The sequence below is a fragment of the Poromitra crassiceps genome (genome assembly GCF_964638095.1).
Source record: "Poromitra crassiceps genome assembly, chromosome: 8".
Lineage (NCBI taxonomy): Eukaryota > Metazoa > Chordata > Actinopteri > Beryciformes > Melamphaidae > Poromitra > Poromitra crassiceps.
Genome location: NC_139629.1, coordinates 23041249 through 23062067, shown reverse-complemented (window position 1 = coordinate 23062067; position 20819 = coordinate 23041249). Strand labels below are relative to the sequence as shown.

General features: G+C 43.4%; 2 protein-coding genes across 2 annotated transcripts in view; one reads left to right on the top strand and one right to left on the bottom strand.

The window, feature by feature from the left end:
- ppp3ccb (protein phosphatase 3, catalytic subunit, gamma isozyme, b) overlaps positions 1-995 on the top strand; it is a 58298-nt gene extending 57303 nt beyond the window's left edge. The window contains exon 14 of the mRNA XM_083641965.1: positions 651-995. Coding sequence (XP_083498091.1) covers positions 651-862 — 212 coding nt within the window. The 3' untranslated portion in view covers positions 863-995. The remainder of the gene's footprint in view (positions 1-650) is intronic.
- A 3844-nt stretch (positions 996-4839) lies between these two features.
- The window catches only part of dmtn (dematin actin binding protein), a 41444-nt gene continuing 25464 nt past the window's right edge, over positions 4840-20819 (bottom strand). Inside the window, exons 11-16 of the mRNA XM_083641114.1 lie at positions 12641-12690; positions 12215-12260; positions 10886-10893; positions 10464-10529; positions 7964-8044; positions 4840-6796 (exon numbers count right to left, since the gene is read on the bottom strand). Of these exons, the coding sequence (XP_083497240.1) occupies positions 6683-6796; positions 7964-8044; positions 10464-10529; positions 10886-10893; positions 12215-12260; positions 12641-12690 (365 nt within the window). The 3' untranslated portion in view covers positions 4840-6682. The remainder of the gene's footprint in view (positions 6797-7963; positions 8045-10463; positions 10530-10885; positions 10894-12214; positions 12261-12640; positions 12691-20819) is intronic.

Sequence of the window (20819 nt, the reverse complement as noted above, 5' to 3'; positions counted from 1 at the left end):
AGACAGTAGAGTGATTTTGATTGAAAGTGAATGCGGAGTGTTTATTTGCTAATACACAATGCACATAAGGCTTGGGCAAAATATAAAATCTAATATCGCAATACTGTCCCGCCAAAATATGGCATTATACAATTTTATTGCGGTCCCCCCCCCCCCCCTCCCCCAATTACATCATATCTATAGACTATAATATTTATTAGTAGTAGTATTAATAACAATAGGCTATAATGATTATTATTAGTACCGGTAGTAGTAGTAGTAGTAGTATTAATAACAGCCTAGAAATTTGATCAAAATATTCAAGCAGGAGGAATGACCATTTGGTATTTGCTCTTTCCTGCTCTTTCCAGAAAAAAACAGACTTGATTGTGAAAAATCACAATATTCACAAAATATTGCTATATCCAATAATAATCAATATTGGCCCAAGCCTAATGCACATGTCTGCAGAGTTCAGTGAAATTTCCCCTCACAAATGACCTAAATCCCCCCAAAATAATCAGCTGAAGGCGGGAAAGAGTTTCCTGTGGATAAGCAGAAAGTTAATTTCTCACCCTGGTGCGCAGTAGCTGCATCCCACCCATTAGCTCTGAGTTGCTTTCCCTGCCGTGAGCGTGACCTCTGACCCGGAACGCCCTGTCTCTCTGCAGCCATCCAAGGCTTCAACCCACAGCACAAGATCCAGAGCTTCGAGGAGGCGCGGGGCCTGGACCGCATCAACGAGAGGATGCCTCCCCGCAGGGACAGCAAGCCGCAGGACGCCACGGTCCCCTCCCTCAACAACCTGCCCCCCAGCCAAGGAAACCTGCCCCCCAGCCAAGGCTCGCCTCCGGACAAGAACGGCACCAACGCCCAGGCCTAGAGCCCTCTTCTCTCCCCGCTCCCCTCCTCTGCAGCCCTCCATTCCCCATTCATCTCTCCCCTCCGCCTCCTCCTCTCTCCCCTCCACCTCCTCCTCCTCTCTCCCCTCCACCTCCTCCTCCTCTCTCCCCTCCACCTCCTCCTCCTCTCTCCCCTCCACCTCCTCCTCCTCTCTCCCGGCTCCTGCCAACACTCTCTGCTCCGCCCCCCTCCCACCAAGTTCCAAAATGCAGGGTGGCAGGGGGAAGCTCATTACTATTCATAAAACAAGCGCTACCCTGATTGGTCGATACAATGTTCGTAATGTTTTTGTTGAAGCCAACATTTGCTGGTTGTCAAATGATAAACGGTAACGTAGGCTAATAACACGAGAGATTCATGTTTGAAAGCAGTGCTTCTCAGTCCTGGTCCTCAGGTCCCTCCAGTACATGATGATGGAAGATGCAGATGATTTGAGTAATGTCAGTAAATATGACGTTAACATATTTCATATCATCACTATGGCTGATAACATCTAAAGATCTATAGCTGGTTAATGAGTCTGGATTTTGGCTCAAGAGCAGAGCATGCTGGACCCACTTTCAGCCAGCTATGCTGGGTGCGTAGCGTTTGGGGTTGCCATGATGTGTAAGAGCCGAACGGCATGTTGGCCAATCAGGTAGTGCTTCTTTTATGAATACGTTTCCCCCTACCACCCTGCATTTCAGAAATGTGCCCCCATCCCCTGTGTACCAGCTTCACCTGATCCCCTGTGTACCACACCCTCATCCCCTGTGTACCAGCATCACCTGATCCCCTGTGTACCACACCCTCATCCCCTGATCCCCTGTGTACCACACCCTCATCCCCTGTGTACCAGCATCACCTGATCCTCTGTGTACCACACCCTCATCCCCTGTGTACCAGCATCACCTGATCCCCTGTGTACCACACCCTCATCCCCTGTGTACCAGCATCACCTGATCCCCTGTGTACCACACCCTCATCCCCTGATCCCCTGTGTACCACACCCTCATCCCCTGTGTACCAGCATCACCTGATCCTCTGTGTACCACACCCTCATCCCCTGTGTACCAGCATCACCTGATCCCCTGTGTACCACACCCTCATCCCCTGTGTACCAGCATCACCTGATCCCCTGTGTACCAGCATCACCTGTGTACCACATTGCCCCCATCCCCTGTGTACCACACCCTCATCCCCTGTGTACCAGCATCACCTGATCCCTTGTGTACCACACCCTCATCCCCTGTGTACCAGCTTCACCTGATCCCCTGTGTACCACACCCTCATCCCCTGTGTACCAGCATCACCTGATCCCTTGTGTACCACACCCTCATCCCCCCGGGGAAACCACATCTGCCCTTCCTTTTGATCCCTTGCTTCTCCTCGCTTGCTTCCTTCCTTCCTTCCCTCCTCGCCTCCTTCCTCCCGGTCGGCGGGGGCGGGGCTGTGAGGTCGGCGGGGGCGGGGCTGTGACTCTCGGTCCGACCGACCCTTCTTCACCGCGCTTATTTATTTCATCATCCATAAAGATCTAATATCATAGTTTACGACTGAACAAAACGATGCAGGATAAAATCTCAATTGTACATTCTTACATGGACTTGCTCAAGGCAATCACTGCCCCCAATTGAATCAGAAGGCACATCCATTTGATATTCATCACCAGTTAAAGGGATACACTACTTTTTTGGAAGTTTAGCTCATTTGCCACCCCCCCCCCCCCCCCCCCCCCCCTACATAACCAAGATACACCATGCCTTACCGGCACTGTCCGCTCAGTTTACAGTGAGCTACAGTCGTGAAGTTAGTTAGCCTCTTTTCCTTCCAAAAAGACAGATTATGTGCATTTTGGATTAACATTTCATCGTGTGGTGAGTACCCGAAGCACAACATGTATTTTGGTGCTGTGAGATGTGTGTTTTGGCAGATTTTTAACAGCTGTACCATTACCCTCCATTCTATGGTGATAATTACTAACTTCACGACTGTAGCTCACTGTAAACTGAGCGGACAGTGCCGGTAAGGCATGGTATATCTTGGTTATGTAGGGGGGGGGGGGGGGTGTGGCAAATGAGCTAAACTTCCAAAAAAGTGGTGTATCCCTTTAAGAAAACCCCTTTTTATCGGCTCTCTTGAGTTGTAGTTTTGTGTGCTTGGCAAAAAGGAAGAACTGATGCTGTATACTCATCTAACGTACCTACCTACCTACCATCTAACGTACCGATCTACCTACCTACCATCTAATGTACCGATCTACCTACCTACCGCTGTGTTTGTGCCCACACCAGAAAAGAGCAAGAGAAAAAAGCACTTGGAATAGAAAACGAGAGAAATCAATCGGGAAAAACTCCCATCGCATAAACATCCATCCTTTCTTATGCCAATGATAGTGTAACTGAGCTCCGAGGAGCAAGTATTGACATTTATATTATATATGTATATTTTAATTGTTCCCTCTTTTCAATGTGATGTTGCATTTTTTTGTTTTGTTTTTACGTTTTGTTTTTGTCGTTTATTTGTACAACACATAGAAGGGGGCTGGAGGGGAAGTGAGGTGGATGAGGTGGAGGTGGAGAGAGAGCCATGTTAAGAGAGGAGGGGACGAGCATAGAGAGAAGCTTCCATAAGACACGCATAGAGGAGAGAACGGCATTTTGCTTGAGGTGCGTTTGTTTCGGGTGTGTTGTACGACGACGCAGACGGTTGGGAACCGGGTGGGTTTGAGGTTTTCTCTCTTCTTTTTTTTCCGTGGGAGGGCCGAGAGCGAGGCCTCATTTTCTGACTTCTGTTTTGGGTCTGGGAACATATCTCGCAGAATGTACAGAAAACGCTTTAATCTAGGTGTTTTTTTTCTTTATTATAGCTAAATTTGAGGGAAAAAAAGAACTTTTTTGTCAATTACTTGTATTGCAAGGCCTCATTTATGTAGATGTTTCACTCCATTCAATAAAAAACAGAAAAGTTGGATGGTGCTTCTGTCTGTTGGTGTTGAATGCAGCTCCTCTTGCTTCAGACGCTCAAGGACGGCTCAATCACAGGCCGGCATGGCAGGCGTTACGGCCCAATCACAGGCCGGCATGGGAGGTGTTACGGCCCAATCACAGGCCAGCATGGGGAAATGGAAAAATGTAAGGATAAATCATGAAAATAAATGAAAAGTTCAAATAAATCTGATCAAGAGGCACTAATTGCAACTCTTTCACTCAATTTCTTATTTTGTAATCTTATATTCCTTACAAGGTGGGTTATCATTCATTCATTGCATCAATATGCTATAGTTTTCTCTCGTGGTTTTTTAAGCAAAATGTTAGTCGGGTAAAGGGGGTATGGATTCAGAAATCAGGGAAAGGGGGTACTGAAGCAAGCCAACAAAAAAAATGTTTGGGAACCACTGCTTATGGTTTTTTTTTTGACATTCTGGTCTAAAGGTTTCTGCCTAGTAAATGCTTGACATTAGTTTCTTAGACAAATAAATTATAAATAGTGAAGTTGATACTGTGTATGTGCTCCTTTCCAAAGCCTTTGTCTCTCCATCAAGGCAAAGGGCGGATAATTTAAATAATCCAAAATAGTTTTGGATTTAACACTTTATCACCACATAAATCCATTTGACATTTGTGATCTTTGATAGTTTTGATGCCTTCACTGTTATTCTTAAATGTGAAAAATGGTCAAAATAGAGAAACATGTTGCTTTTCAAACTTTTGATGGGCAGTGTAAATGAAGAATATGTATAAAACATGTACTGTAGTATAGAAGAATATGAAACATAAGTGTGAATTTACAGCATGTGCAAAAGAAAGCCATGTAGAAAATCTGGTGTCTCAGCGGTTCAGAGTAGTGCGGTGAGTCTAATGATAATTGTCATCACTATATCATATTGTTAATGCACTCTGCTGTAGAAAAAAAACAAGAAAAACCACAAGGCAGTGAACAAGCAGTATTCTTTTTGCCTGGTTTATTGGACTCCCTTTAGATTGTACAACAGAAACTAAGGACCGGATGGTGTGAGGGTCTGAACCAGAAAGCAAGCAAGGTCCAAATGATGGACGGACACTTGAATGGGGAGGATCTACTCTACCTCAAGAACCAAGAAAGATGCCCCCATGTGGATTATTACGATAGGATTTCTTCTGATCTACCAATGTTGAGATGTGCAAGAAGGCAGAGCAAAGCCAGGAACAAGGCCAGTGGAAAAAAAACATCTGTACAGCAGACACATTATAGAAGAAGCATACGATAACAATTCACAGTAGCAGACGTGGACAGTAAGAATTACAATCGTCAAATAAATATCTCATTCAGACCATCCTTAATGCGCCGCATCGTTCATAAATATTTGGGATATTATTACATTCTGTCCGTACAAGCCATTAATACAGGACAGCGGTGCCCAAGAGATGAATAAGATAAGAACAGTGATGCATCGTGTGGAGGGCCGACTCACTGAGATGCCAACGGAAAACAAATCTCTTGAGTTTGATGATGTATGCGGTGACTTAAAATACAGAGAGAAGGAGCAGAGATGTTCCAGGTGGTTTAGAAGCAGAGATGTTCCAGGTGCTTTAGAAGCAGTGGTGATTACAGGTGCAGCACAGATAATAAGGGTGTATCAGGCCTGGTCGCCAGAATAAAACGTTGGCATTGTACAGCTCTGCAATCCACTGGTACGTAGAATATCCGGTTTCTGAACCAAAAATACATTGCAAATCACATTTCTAGATGTGTATATTGATTAGAATATTGATTAGAATCAGAATCGCTTTTATTGCCACAATATGCAGGATTACGTTGTCTTAGGCCATGTTCACATTACAGGCAAATCTGATTTGCTGATAAAGTCATTAATCACCATTATGTTGATTGGTTTCCCAAATCTGATTTGGGAGTGTGTCCGCACTGCCACAACTCTGATTCTCATGTCGGATCTGTGTGTCCAGACCTAAACAGCCTATCTGCATGGGTTGCTATGGTAACGACGTGGGCGTCAGTAAATGCGTACGTTGGTGACGTGGTTTTCCTGCGCAGAAGCATTTGATGACGAGTTGCGAGTGACGTTCAAATCAGATTTGGTGGATCTGCGCGTCCGCACTGAAGTCACATCAGTCGAGAGCAGATTGGAAACTACCTCCATATGTGGTTTGGGACAAGTGACACAAATCAGACTTGGAACATCCAGACTCATAAAACCAATCTGGATAAAGTCATTAATAGGTCACTAAAGTTCACAAATCAGATTTGGCCTCCTAGTCTGAACATAGCCTTAGTTTAAGTGTGCGGCATTCTACACGTTCTACACGTCATAGAGTGTGCTATTGAAATGGCGCAGTGGCCAGTGAAGGTGTTGCGGTCGTGGTGGTGGTCTATATTTCAACCATGAGTTACAGTTAACAACCATAAACGTCAACCAGTTCTTTTACTTGCCTAAACATAACCAAAGTTGTTTCATTTGCATTGGATGTTGGAAAGGCAGCGCAGGTTTCAAATTTAAGTTTAGATTGTCGGTTTGCAGAAATGTAAAATGCCAAGTTTTAGAAACGTAAAAATGCTTGTACGTATCCGTGGTTTGCACATAAAATGGAAACGTTTTATTCTGGTAAGTGGGTTGGTGTGTGATTGTGTTCAGTGCATCAGTTAAGGTTAGTAGAGTCGGGGGTAAAGGGTTAGTCGGCCTTTACTACATGTCTTTTCCACATTATGATCAAGTTAGTCTGATGCTAGGATCTGTGGCTCTGGTCTGGACTAGTGTAGAGCTTAACTCTGGACTGATCATTGTGAGTGTGGACTGGTGTCTGGTGGTTGAGGTGACGCGGTGTTAGAAAAGTTGGACCCTCTTCTTCAGCTCGTTGCGTTTCCACAGCGAGAGGCGGTCGAACTCGCCGATGGGCATCCCAAACATCTCCTGGAACACCTCGGGACCCAGGTGCCTCTGGGAGGAGAGAAGACCAGCACACATTCCAAGTTCAAAACCCCAAACACCAGGATTGATCTCTTTCTCTCTACACAATGACTTTTCACATCAATGACCCCTCATTTAGTCCACAGTAGGAGCCCAAAACTGAGAATATTGATATTGGTAGACATGATTTTGTCCAGAATTCCATGACTAGGCTATCTGTATTGTAGGTAGAAGGATAAGAGCGGTGTTCCTACACATTTTCCATTTCAAAGTTCCATACTTTTCCAGACCTCTCTGTCAGTTAGTCTCGCTTGCCAGACTTCCCTCCCTGCCAGGAGAGAAGTCTGGCTGCATGGAAACGGGCTGCTGGTATAAGCTCTGCCATTGGCTCCGACCCGCTCTGACTGACCGGCTGCGACCATATATGGATTTCCCTTCTGCTCCCTCCGTGACGAATCTGTCTATCTCAAATGCCTGTGCCGCTGTGAAACAACATCATCAACAATGCTAGCTCATTGCTACACGCTGAAAACGATTGGATCTGGATTGTGCCTGCTTTGTACTGCTTTCGGTGTTTTGTTGTAAAGGGAAACAGCGCCTTCCCCTCCCGCTATACCAGAGTGCCAGCCAGTACAGCCAGACTCTCCCCCGTTGTAGGGAGTTGGCAAGTGAGACTACTCTGTCACACCATATTTTTTTGTGACCATTATTTAAAGGGGTTTTCAACATGTACATTTACAAATTACACACACACACACACACACACACAGATAAACCTGTCTTAACAGGTCTGCCCAGTGACTCAGAGTTTGTTTGCCGTCCAGCACTATTGAGGTTGTGGGTTCAAGCCTCAGTTTTGAGGTTGTGGGTTTCAGCCTCAGTTTTGAATGGTGACAGCCAGAGGAAAGAGTGAAAAGCTCTGACCCATTGGTTCAGAGAGTTTGATTGCTGCCCAGCAGTATTGAGGTTGTGGGTTCAAGCGTTTTGAGGTCCTGGGTTCAAGCCTCAGTCAGTTTTGAATGGCGAGAGCCAGAAGAAAGAAAGAAAAGCACTCAGAGAAGAGTTGGGAGTGTGAAGAGGAGGTCCCCGGACCTCATGTTGAGAACCACTGATCTAAAGCAGACTACACCATGACTGAAAAAGCACGAATCCAACACACACAACTTCCACATGCCAACACATGCTTCCGATACACACCTCCAGGCGGGTGCGGTCCACTCCAGGCGGCAGCTTACAGCGCCCTCTGTGGGTCACAATGAGCGCTTCATAGGGATATATCTGCAGAGACAAGGGGTGTGATGCTGGGTCACTGGTGGACTTTACATCATTTTTCTTTTCATTTTCCATTCGGTCAGATTATTGTGAATTCTGCAAAACGCCATTTAGATCTATGATCCAGCTTAACACCATTTAGATCTATGATCCAGCTTAACACCATTTAGCTCTATGATCCAGCTTAACCATTTAGATCTATGATCCAGCTTAACCATTTAGATCTATGATCCAGCTTAACCATTTAGATCTATGATCCAGCTTAACCATTTAGATCTATGATCCAGCTTAACACCATTTAGATCTATGATCCAGCTTAACACCATTTAGATCTATGATCCAGCTTAACCATTTAGATCTATGATCCAGCTTAACCATTTAGATCTATGATCCAGCTTAACACCATTTAGATCTATGATCCAGCTTAACACCATTTAGATCTATGATCCAGCTTAACACCATTTAGATCTATGATCCAGCTTAACCATTTAGATCTATGATCCAGCTTAACACCAGTTAGCTCTATGATCCAGCTTAACACCATTTAGATCTATGCTCCAGCTTAACACCATTTAGATCTATGATCCAGTTTAACATAATTTAGATCTATGATCCAGTTTAACATCATTTAGATCTATGCTCCAGCTTAACACCATTTAGATCTATGATCCAGTTTAACATCATTTAGATCTATGATCCAGCTTAACACCATTTAGATCTATGATCCAGCTTAACACCATTTAGATCTATGATCCAGCTTAACACCATTTAGCTCTATGATCCAGCTTAACACCATTTAGCTCTATGATCCAGCTTAACACCATTTAGCTCTATGATCCAGCTTAACACCATTTAGCTCTATGATCCAGCTTAACACCATTTAGAGCTATGATCCAGGGCCTTTTTCACAGCCGCCATTTTGCGTCTAAAAGGTAGGGTAAACACAGGTGCAAGCAAATCATTAATTAGGGCCCCATCTCTGGAACACCTAAATGGATTGGAAGTTGCAAACCCTAATTCATGTTTTGGTTGCACCTGTGTTACTTCCTGGCATTTAGACACAACATGGCGGCTGTGAAAAAGGCTCATTGGGTATGAAAGCTGAGACTCTTGTGGATTCAATTAGCCCCATTGTATTCATGTGTGATGATGTTAGTCCCCCATTTCATGCTCCGTTCTGCTGAAGAGGGAGGGCGGCTGTTATTGTTTCTTTTTAATTTGTAATGGAGTTTCTGCAGACGGGAGCAGGAGCAAATTCTCCGTGAGGTAAACCGAGAGAGAAGGCAAAACACTGCCCATGTGCTTATTTTACCTAGATTATATATGATACAAAGTGGGTTGATTGCCGCTAACGCCATCCTTTAAGCTTGTCATAGAGAGTGTTGTTATTTAAACTTGCTGCATGTGCATTCTGGAGCCTGGTCGCCAGAATAAAACATTGCTATTGTACAGTATAGAGACACTGCATGAAATAGGCCACGCCCATCACGGGGGAAAAGCTCAGTTAATTTCCACACACCAGCGTCATTTACCTTGAATTAAACATAGCTAAAAGCTGTTGTGTGGTGGGGCTGCGCAGACAACAAATGTAAAACATCGCCAGTTAAAGTTTTTTTGTACTCCCGAGGAAAACAAGGAAGCCATTGAGAATTGGCGAGAAGAGAAATGTGGATGTTGCTGTCAAGGAAGTAAGTTGGAGTGCTCATCTTCCGTATATACGATCTTTTTGTGCAACACCAGAGCATGCACGCGACATAGGAGAACGCCAGGATCGGACGGGAGTTTGTGTTTTCCACCGTTTTGGGCGTGGTTTAGTTTAGTTTAGTTTAGTTTATTAGGATCCCCATTAGTCGCAGCAGGATGCTACGGCTATTCTTCCTTAGCCTAGGTAAACCCAGCCACCACGTGACCTGCTCTCTCAGTTCCCAGTCACTATCTACTACATAGTGACTGAGAACAGGTCTGAGAGCAGGTCACGTGGGGGATGGGTTTACCCAGGCTAATTCTTCCTGGGGTCCGATCACATAGCAAGTACAGTAATACATCAAATACAATACACAAAATAGTAAAGTACAGTAACTTAAGTAGTGCAATATATAACATAAGGTATATGTTATCAGACATGCAATATCAGTGCGCTATAACAGTTCAGCAGTTTTTAACATAACACAGTTTTTAACATAACAGATTTTGTTTCAGTAACAATTTAAATTTTGTTTTACCATTCTCTTTAGAGATGTCTCTGGGGAGCAAGTTCCATTCGAACATACCTCTATACATGACCATTCGTTTCATAGCATTTGTTCTTACTTTAGGAAAAAGTAAATGAATGAATGGTTTCTGAATGATGACGCGCTCCGCAGTGTCTCTATGTTCCTCCTGCAATCCACGATACGTAAAATATCATGTTTCTGAACAGCCTCACCTTCTGCTCCAGGATGCTGGGCAGTGAGTTCCCTCTGTCCATCCGCTCTCTCCGTGCCTCTCCATTCTACACACACACACACACACACACACACACACACACACACACACACACACACACACACACACACACAACAATGCAACAGAGACAAACTATGTTACATCATATTTGTCTGTCATGCATTAAAACTAAACTAGCCTGTTTTGAAAATGTAAGGAGTAGAAAGTACAGATATTTGTCTTAAATTGTCGAGAGTAAAAGTAAAAAGTTGTCAGAAAAATAAATAAAAGTAAAGTACAGATACCTGAAAATCCTACTCAAGTACAGTAACAAAGTAGTTGTACTTAGTTACTTCCCATCTCTGGAGCAGACAACGTGCTTACCTGAACACGTGTTGAAACATGAGCAGACCGCATGCTTACCTGAACACCTGTGGAAACGAGCAGAAGAGAATGAGGTCTGGTACAGTAGAACAGTGCAAAGACTTGGACTCAAAAGACTTGGATATCTGAGGTGGTACAGTATACAGTAAATGACTTGGACTCAAAAGACTTGGATATCTGAGGTGGTACAGTATACAGTAAATGACTTGGACTCAAAAGACTTGGATATCTGAGGTGGTACAGTATACAGTAAATGACTTGGACTCAAAAGACTTGGATATCTGAGGTGGTACAGTATACAGTAAATTAATCTGAGGTGGTACAGTATACAGTAAATGAATCTGAGGTGGTACAGTATACAGTAAATGAATCTGAGGTGGTACAGTATACAGTAAATGACACACAGGCAGTGAACCACCTCATGTAAGTTACAACCCAATCGCTGTTTCTGCAAACCAGGGATACAATACAATCTCAGCGTAAATTAGAAACAAAACGGCAGTTAATTATTTGAACCTTATCTACAGTATCCCTCCAATAGATAAGGTGTCTACAGTATCCCTCCAATAGATAAGGTGTCTATAGTATCCCTCCAATAGATAAGGTGTCTATAGTATCCCTCCAATAGATAAGGTGTCTATAGTATCCCTCCAATAGATAAGGTGTCTACAGTATCCCTCCAATAGATAAGGTGTCTATAGTTTCCCTCCAATAGATAAGGTGTCTACAGTATCCCTCCAATAGATAAGGTGTCTATAGTTTCCCTCCAATAGATAAGGTGTCTACAGTATCCCTCCAATAGATAAGGTGTCTATAGTATCCCTCCAATAGATAAGGTGTCTATAGTATCCCTCCAATAGATAAGGTGTCTACAGTATCCCTCCAATAGATAAGGTGTCTATAGTTTCCCTCCAATAGATAAGGTGTCTACAGTATCCCTCCAATAGATAAGGTGTCTATAGTATCCCTCCAATAGATAAGCTACAGTATCCCTCCAATAGATAAGGTGTCTACAGTATCCCTCCAATAGATAAGGTGTCTATAGTATCCCTCCAATAGATAAGCTACAGTATCCCTCCAATAGATAAGGTGTCTATAGTATCCCTCCAATAGATAAGGTGTCTACAGTATCCCTCCAATATATAAGCTACAGTATCCCTCCAATAGATAAGGTGTCTACAGTATCCCTCCAATAGATAAGGTGTCTACAGTATCCCTCCAATAGATAAGGTGTCTACAGTATCCCTCCAATAGGGGTGCAGACACTTGTCGACCACATACCAAGCTGCACTGAAGTTACAGCCAAAAGGCCCAGAAACTTTATGTTGCTGTTTTCTTTCTTGATACTGTAACTGTAAGGACACTTACCTGTCTGTCCTCTTTCTCCCTCTGTTGAGAACTCAGCAGACTGCATCTGCAAACACAAAAACCGTTTTAGGAAACAGGTTTAGGAAGACTGTCAAATGTAATCCAGGTTTATTTGTTTTTAGATTGTTCAGATTGTTTTTTTGGTATGTCTCAATTTCCGTTGCCTTTCAAATTCATTGTATATGACAGTTTATGAAAGTTTGCAGAATGTATGATTTGGATTTTGAGTTTCACCTAAATTCACTTCACTTTTTTCACATGCATCTGCAATTTCCAGATCCAATCCAATCCAAATGTATTTATAAAGCACATTTAAAAACAACACAATTACATTTTGTACAATCAATCAAAATAGCAGACACACACACATACACACACACACCCTGGCCAAGCAAAAAACAAACAAACAAACAAACAAAAACTTACCCTGGTCAAGCCTGAGCGTGAGGGGGACTTGGAGGCGTTTGTCGACAAACCTGCCAGCAACAAAGCCCAATGAGAACAAGGCAGTGCTAAAGGGGCGGGGACTCCACTCACATGACCAATGAGAACAAGGCAGTGCTAAAGGGGCGGGGACTCCACTCACATGACCAATGAGAACAAGGCAGTGCTAAAGGGGCGGGGACTCCACTCACATGACCAATGAGAACAAGGCAGTGCTAAAGGGGCGGGGACTCCACTCACATGACCAATGAGAACAAGGCAGTGCTAAAGGGGCGGGGACTCCACTCACATGACTTGGACTTGAGTCACAGTTTTAATAGCTAGGACCTGAGTCACAACCCGGGAGAAAAGCATAACAATAACATAACAAAGGCTACTAGCATGACAAATAGCAACCCGGGTGGGGCCATTCATACTGAAACACTGACCTAAATAATATGGACAGAGCTATGATGCTATCCCATTGATCTTGGTCTCCCGTTTGGAGTTGAAACGTTGGCCGTCGCCATCTTGGTTTTTCGTCAGCAGAGTGGGAGGGAATGGGTTTGAGTCTTTCCGCACCTCACGTGAGATGGGAGTTTCCAGGAGCCACAGCTCCACCTGCTATTGGTTCGTGATCGGCAAGCTGCGTGATCACTGGACAGGCAATCTGTCAATCACCCCCTTATCTAGCATCTATTTTACTCCAAACGGGCGAGTTATATAAAAAATGACCCCCCTACAGTTGTTATGAAAAGGTGAAATTAGCTATATAGACCAAAACCGTGTTTTGCCCCTCACTGGAAAGATGTTTAATCATGTTATAAAGTCGGGCATTTTAACATGGGGGGAATGCCTACTGCCCCCGACGCCTAGTGGCCATTCAAGGAACTACAGCTTTTCAATTCACTTCCGCATCATCAGAGGGAAGCCGAGGGGATTGGCCACTGCACTGAAATCAACCCTAGTACAACCCACCTCTCAAGGTGGGTCACCAAGCCGGGTCGGGCAACACGGGCCCAGGGGTTCCCAACCTTTTTTGGCTTGTGACCCCACTTTGACATCACAAAAAATCTAGGGACCCCAGACTAGTTTCAGTATGACATCATCAGTGGCATCATCAATGATGTCACATGTAACAGTGTGGTTACTTCTGGGGACTGGGTCTAAACATACTGAACGTACTGGAGGTCATGTGTGTTCTGTCAGGCAGGGACTGGGTCTAAACATACTGAACGTACTGGAGGTCATGTGTGTTCTGTCAGGCAGGGACTGGGTCTAAACATACTGAACGTACGGGAGGTCATGTGTGTTCTGTCAGGCAGGGACTGGGTCTAAACCAGGGGTGGGCAACTATTTTTCATGGGGGGCCACATGAGAAATCCAGATTGTTGCCGGGGGCCGAACAAATATTGTCATGCCGTAATGGATGGGCAACTTTGATGATAGAGAGGGCCACAAAAAAAGTCCTCGCTACCAGATTTTGCTGAGGGCTGAACGGCACCAGCGCGAAAAAATTGGGGCATTTGAAGCCAGGTTTAGAGGAATAACTAATTTTAAATTAACAGTTGTGATGTCATTATTCAGTCTTAACCACCAATATTTGATCCTTTTCTCACTCACTCCTATGTCACCACACTCTCCCTGCAGGGCTTGAAATTAACTTTTTTCACCACCTGCCAATATGGCTGCTAGATTTTAAAGTTACCAGCCAATTAGAATTTCCACTATCCGAAATGTTTTTCTTGAAATAAACCAGAATACGAGTGGGTTAATTTAAGCATAAGTATCAGTAAGTGGCCGGGATTCTCAAAGCCTGTGTTGAGGGTCACATGAACAAGCTAAATAAATCCAAAACCAACAAGTTAATTATTTAAATTTCTACCTCAATGTAGAACAGCCATTTCTTACACATGAGATTACTTTTGGCCTTTTAGTCATAAAGATTATTGAAAGATATTCCATATTCCAGACTGAAATGCTATAACAGAAGAATATTGGCCAGAATGACATGAACATTTGGACACTTATTCAGCGGGTATCTTGCATGTTGCGTTCAGGTGCACTGTAAAAAAATAAAAATAAAAACTTTTTTTGCAATTCCATCGCGGGCCACACAGGGGGCCGTATGTTGCCCATGTGTGCTTTATAGTAACGTTCAGTCAGAACTCATTTATAATTAAGCCCATAGTTAATGAACTAATCATGTACAAAACACACACACAGTCACATATTTTATATACTAGGGCTGTTGAAACGAATTTTGATATTCGAATATTATTCGAATTTAATAATTATGAACGAAATTCGATTATTATTATTTTTTTAAAACGAATATTTTAATTTTTATTTATTTAAAAAAAAAAAATTTTTTTTTTTTTAGAACACTAGAACAGTGACAAGTTCTGACAACATACTTGAAGAAAAGAGTGTTAACTGAAGTTGACTGTTGAAGCTGCTATACTGATGTAAACCTACCTGTAGCTCTTAAAATGTATGTTCATTCATTGTTAACTGAAGTTGACTGTTGAAGCTGCTATACTGAATGTAAACCTGTAGCTCTTAAGTGCAATACGTGACTGATTTTTTTTTGTTCATGGCTCATTGTTGTTTTGGCAAAGTTTACTTATTTGTTTATTGATAAGGAGCTCAAACAAAGGCTGTGTCTTTTTTTATTATCAATTATTTCATTTTAGCATTTCAGACAGCACCAATACATCACTGATGAATATTAACTAAGCTCTGGTTATCTGACCTATTTTCTAATGCAATGAATGTATGTACATTGTACAAGGAACATGTTTTCTTAAATAAACATCATTGCTGGACTATTTGTGATAAGCCTAATATTATTTTGAATATTCATCCACCATTCACTTTTCCATCTACATTTGGTAAAATGCTTAGAAAAAGTTTTACTTGGTCAAACCCAAAGATTCAGCTATATTTAGAATCAGAACATAACATAAGAGAAGACAACAATTCACTCAGACCAAAAAAAAATTTTTTTTTTTTTTTTTAATTCAATTAAAAATTAATTAAAATATTCGAATATAATTCGAATATTAAAATGTATAAAGCACTGAAATTCGAATTTGATTATAGAGGGAGATTGACAGCCCTATACTGTATATGTTGTAAGCCTAATTTTTGCCATCACAGCTGCTTTTTACATGTATGGGATAATACAGGCTGGTGTCCCAAGCTCTGAGTCATTATAAACTCAATTAGCTACAGAAGGTAATGTTCACATTCAGTCCTTGTATATTTCTCTCATGTGTTCATCATTCCTTTCCTCTTCTGTGTGTGTGTGATTGAGAAATGAGATGCAGGTGGTGTTCATCCTAATCGGCCTGGTCAGGTGTCAGATTGCTGCTGGCTGATTGGCTGGTGGAGAGCATTTAAGCCAGCTGATGCCATCCTGTCGCCCCTTGCTCTCCTCATTCCCCACGATGATGGCTGCTGTGTTCTGTCAGGTAGGAACTGTGTGTAGACCTACTTTAGTAGTTCTGCAGAACTTTATTAAGATGTGTCTTTATCTTGGTAGACCTGTGCAGTCTAAACTGTAAATAGTTACCTTCCAGATCTACACTTTTGTACACTGTAAATAACACTTACCCAAGTAGCAGAAAGTAGGGGGAGAAGCCCTTTAGTTTTTAACATTTTCTCATGTTTATTTTGTAGAAGCTTATAGGTAAGAGCTGTGTCTCTTATTTAATCCATTTTCTTAGGTAAATTTAAGGTTGGGGATTAGTTTGATTGGTTAGTTGTGTTGGGGCCATGCTGTGCTCTGAAACTAAACCTGCTACTTGTGAACTTGTGATGGTGGTTTGGCTGATCATCCTTGGGAGTGGGAAGAGTGGGGGCACTTTTGTGTTGCGGTCCGGTTCCCCGAGGCTGGTTCCTAACATAATTGGGTGCTCGTCTGCTTTTCTCATTCGTCAGCACATCGTCTGTGTGTGTGTGTATATATATATTTTATGTTTGTCTGGTGGGCAGTCTTTGTGCAGGTGGTAAATGGTGTTAGTCAAGGTGACTTTGCATGGAGCTGAGGAAGCTCATGGTGGTAAAGCTGGTGGAGAGGTTTGTTGGAGGAGGAGCCGGTCAGAGGGGACCAGTAAGACTGAGGAGGGGCGTGACAAGGCAGGGCCGTCAGTAGCACCGTTTCGCCTCTTTCTGTGTAGACTGCTACCCTACAAGAGTCTCCGTACATAGACTTGCCTGTCACTCTGACTCCCAAGCCGTCTAAATCAGCGATACAGACGTATTTACAAGTGTCACAGAAACATTTCAAAGCCACATATTGAGAAGAAGAGTTCATAGCTTCTCGACATCAGGGTTAGAAAGCTCGTCGCTGCTCATAAATGCCTCTTTTCATCTGAAGTCTGTGCTGGTGATATTTTTTACCGAGCTTTCGGCCAGAGTGGCGCTGTTGAGCGCTCTGACGGCTGGGAGCTCTAACCTGGAAAAAATATCACCAGCACAGACTTCAGAAGAAAAGAGGCATTTATGAGCAGCGTCGAGCTTTCTAACCCCGACATCGAGAAGCGATGAACCCTTCTTCTCAATATGTGGCTTTGAAATGTTTCTGTGACACTTGTAAATACGTCTGTATCACTGATTTAGACGGCTTGGGAGTCAGAGTCACAGGCAAGTCTATGTACGGAGACGGGACTCTTATAGGGTAGCATAGTCTACACAGAAAGAGGAGAAACGGTGCTACTGACGGCCCTGCCTTGTCACGCCCCTCCTCAGTCTTACTGGTCCCCTCTGACCGGCTCCACCTCCAACAAACATCTCCACCAGCTTTACCACCATGAGCTTCCTCAGCTCCATGCACACCATTTACCACCTGCACAAAGACTGCCCACCAGACAAACATAAAATATATATATATATACTCAGACGACGTGCTGACGAACAAGAAAAGCGGACGAGCCCCCAATTATGTTAGGAACCGGCCTCGGAACGGGACCGCAACACAAAAGTGCCCCCACTCTTCCCACTCCCAAGGATGATCAGCAACCACCATCACAAGTTCACAAGTCGCAGGTTTAGTTTCAGAGCACAGCATGGCCCCAACAACAAACTAATCCCCAACCTTAAACTTACCTAAGAAAAGGATGGATTAAATAAGACAGCTCTCACCTATAAGCTCCTACAAAATAAACATGAGAAAATGTTACAAAAAACTAAAGTGCTTCTCCCTCCTACTTTACTTGGGTAAGATGTTAGTGTACGAAAGTGTAGAGCTGGAAGTAGCTATTTACAGTTATGACTGCACAGGTCCACCAAGATAACACATCTTAAAGTTCTGAAGAGCTAAGTAGGCCTACACAGTTCCTACCTGACAGAACACAGCAAAGAGTCAACATAGTTGGGAGTACAATGAGTGGACTAATAGTTCAGTTACACATTGAGGAAAGGAATGCTGTGAACACATGACAGACTCATACGTTTAAATGCTATAGCAAATACAGTTTTGAATAATAGCCCCAAACTTTTATTTCACGAACTTCCTGTGTCTGCACGTTTAAATGGGTTTGGGGATGCCATCCCTTGCAGTCATTGCCACCGATGATGGCTGCTCTGCTTTCTGTCAGGTAGGCACTGTGTGTAGGCCTACTTCAGTAGTTCTTTAGAACTTGAAGATCTGTCCTTGTCTAGGTAGACTTGTGCAGTCCAAACTGTAAATAGCTACCTTCCAAATCTATACTTTTTTACACTAAATAACTCTTACCCAAGTACCAGAAAGTAGGAGGGAGAAGCCCTTTAGTTTTGTAACATTCTCATGTTTATTTTGTAGGAGCTTATAGGTGAGAGCTGTGTCTATTTTTTTTTTTTTAATCCATCCTTTTCTTAGGTAAGTTTAAGGTTGGTGATTAGTTTGATTTGTTGATGTTGGGGCCATGCTGTGCTCTGAAACTAAACCTGCTACTTGTGATGGTGGTTTGGCTGATCATCTGTGGGAGTGGGAAGAGTGGGGGCACTTTTGTGTTGCCGTCCCCTTCCCCGAGGCCGGTTCCTAACATAATTAGGGGGTCGCCCGCTTTTCTCCTTCGTCAGCACGTCGTCGGAGTATATATATATTTTATATGTTTGTCTGGTGGGCAGTCTTTGTGCAGGTGGTAAATGGTGTGCATGGAGCTGAGGAAGCTCATGGTGGTAAAGCTGGTGGAGATGTTTGTTGGAGGAGGAGCCGGTCAGAGGGGACCAGTAAGACTGAGGAGGGGCGTGACAAGGCAGGGCCGTCAGTAGCACAGTTTCTCCTCTTTCTGTGTAGACTATGCTACCCTACAAGAGTCCCGTCTCCGTACATAGACTTGCCTGTGACTCTGATTCCCAAGCCGTCTAAATCAGTGATACAGACGTATTTACAAGTGTCACAGAAACATTTCAAAGCCACATATTGAGAAGAAGGGTTCATCGCTTCTCGACGTCGGAGTTAGAAAGCTCGACGCTGCTCATAAATGCCTCTTTTCATCTGAAGTCTGTGCTGGTGATATTTTTTCCAGTTAGAGCTCTCAGCCGTCACAGCGCCACTCTGGCCAAAGGCTCGGTAAAAAATATCACCAGCACAGACTTCAGATGAAAAGAGGCATTTATGAGCAGCGTCGAGCTTTCTAACCCCGATGTCGAGAAGCTATGAACTCTTCTTCTCAATATGTGGCTTTGAAATGTTTCTGTGACACTTGTAAATACGTCTGTATCGCTGATTTAGACGGCTTGGGAGTCAGAGTGACAGGCAAGTCTATGTACGGAGACTCTTGTAGGGTAGCAGTCTAAACAGAAAGAGGAGAAGCGGTGCTACTGACGGCCCTGCCTTGTCACGCCCCTCCTCAGTCTTACTGGTCCCCTCTGACCGGCTCCTCCAACAAACATCTCCACCAGCTTAACCACCATGAGCTTCCTCAGCTCCATGCAAAGCCACCTTGACTAACACCATTTACCACCTGCACAAAGACTGCCCACCAGACAAACATAAAATATATATATACACACACACAGACGACGTGCTGATGAATGAGAAAAGCAGACGAGCACCCAATTATGTTAGGAACCGGCCTCGGGGAACGGGACCGCAACACAAGTGCCCCCACTCTTCCCACTCCCAAGGATGATCAGCCAAACCACCATCACAAGTAGCAGGTTTAGTTTCAGAGCACAGCATGGCCCCAACACAACTAACCAATCAAACTAATCCCCAACCTTAAATTTACCTAAGAAAAGAAAATGATGGATTAAATAAGAGACACAGCTCTTACCTATAAGCTCCTACAAAATAAACATCAGAAAATGTTACAAAAAACTAAAGGGCTTCTCCCCCTACTTTCTGCTACTTGGGTAAGTGTTATTTACAGTGTACAAAAGTGTAGATCTGGAAGGTAACTATTTACAGTTTAGACTGCACAGGTCTACCAAGATAAAGACACATCTTAATAAAGTTCTGCAGAACTACTAAAGTAGGTCTACACACAGTTCCTACCTGACAGAACACAGCAGTCAGCACAGCAGCCATCATCGTTGGGAATGAGGAGAGCAAAGGGTGACAGGATGGCATCAGCTGGCTTAAATGCTCTCCACCAGCCAATCAGCCAGCAGCAATCTGACACCTGACCAGGCCAATTAGGATGAACACCACCTGCAATTCATTTCTCAATCACACACACACAGAGGAGGAGTGTGGCTGGTATGTGTTAGAGGGTACACACAGGAAAATACTGTCACAGAGGACTAAGAGATGATTTACCATCTAAGGCAGGGGTGGGCAACTATTTTTCATGGGGGGCCACATGAGAAACCCAGATTGTTGCCGGGGGCCGAACAAATATTGTCATGCCGTAACCCATGGATGGGCAACTTTCATGATAGAGAGGGCCACAAAAAAATGTCCTCGCTACCAGATTTTGCTGAGGGCTGAACGGCGCCAGCACGAAAAATTTGGGGCATTTGAAGCCAGGTTTAGAGGAATAACTCATTTTAAATTAACAATTGTGATGTCATTATTCAGTCTTAACCACCAATATTTGATCCTTTTCCTCACTCACTCCTATGTCACCACCTGCTCTCCCTGCAGGGCTTGAAATTAACTTTTTTCACCACCTGCCAATATGGCTGCTAGATTTTAAAGTTACCAGCCAATTAGAATTTCCACTAGCCGAAATGTTTTTCTTGAAATAAA